Raw genomic sequence first — 753 nt, 5'->3', positions numbered from 1 at the left:
AAAAAAGGGTGGAAGAAATTATTTATTCAAATGCCAATTTAACTAATTGCTAAAATAACAAAGCATACAAAATGTGATATTATTCGAGTTTATTTAATAGTGTCTTGGAAATAAAGGGACATAAATATCCCACTCGCACTAAAATAACAGGTAAATAAATTCATATAAAATGCCTCTTATGTGATCTTTGAGCAATCAACATTTGGACTAATCTGGTAAGGAATATTAGCCTTACATATTCCAGGGAGTTGAGAAGCACGGCCAATTTGAACTCCATTAGCACTTGAAGCAAGGCTCTTTATGCATTTGCAAGCGCTCTGGCGGTCAGCTGTGGTACCCGCAGCAACGAGGAGAGATTTAAGCCCACTGCAACATGCTGAAGGCACGGTTGGTCCACCATTTAGCACAAAACCAAGACATGGTTCTAGGCTAGAATACACCGTGTTGCACGAGACAGCTGCATCCGTGGCCGTGGCGGCCAACGCGATGCAGATGAGAAGCAGAGGAAATAGTTGCTTGATTGACATTGTGGAAATGGAACTTGTGATTGTGTGATTTTTGTTATGAATGTATATAGCTATTTATAAACCCAAAAAATGTATGGTATAATTGATTAGTTATGTTAGCCCATATCAAGACACCAGAGGTTTTTGGCCTCATATCATACGGTAATTGATTAGTTATGTTAGCCCATATCAATAAATATCGATCAATCATGTAGTTAAATATTTATTGCAGACACATTAAATAAGG

The 753-nt window shown here is 37.6% G+C and overlaps 1 protein-coding gene across 1 annotated transcript; it reads right to left on the bottom strand.

Annotated features, from left to right (window-relative positions):
* On the bottom strand, positions 1–542 carry LOC125838596 (non-specific lipid-transfer protein 1-like). Its single transcript, XM_049517654.1, has one exon. The coding sequence runs from the start codon at positions 525–527 to the stop codon at positions 177–179; it is 351 nt and encodes a 116-aa protein (XP_049373611.1). The 5' UTR covers positions 528–542; the 3' UTR covers positions 1–176.
* Between the last annotated feature and the right edge of the window lie 211 nt (positions 543–753).

This window comes from Solanum verrucosum, unplaced genomic scaffold, assembly GCF_900185275.1.
Source record: "Solanum verrucosum unplaced genomic scaffold, falcon-dt-bn FXZP01000182.1, whole genome shotgun sequence".
In the NCBI taxonomy this organism is placed as follows: Eukaryota; Viridiplantae; Streptophyta; class Magnoliopsida; order Solanales; family Solanaceae; genus Solanum; species Solanum verrucosum.
The sequence above is the reverse complement of the archived record's forward strand: the minus strand, read 5'-3'. Positions and strand labels throughout refer to the sequence as shown.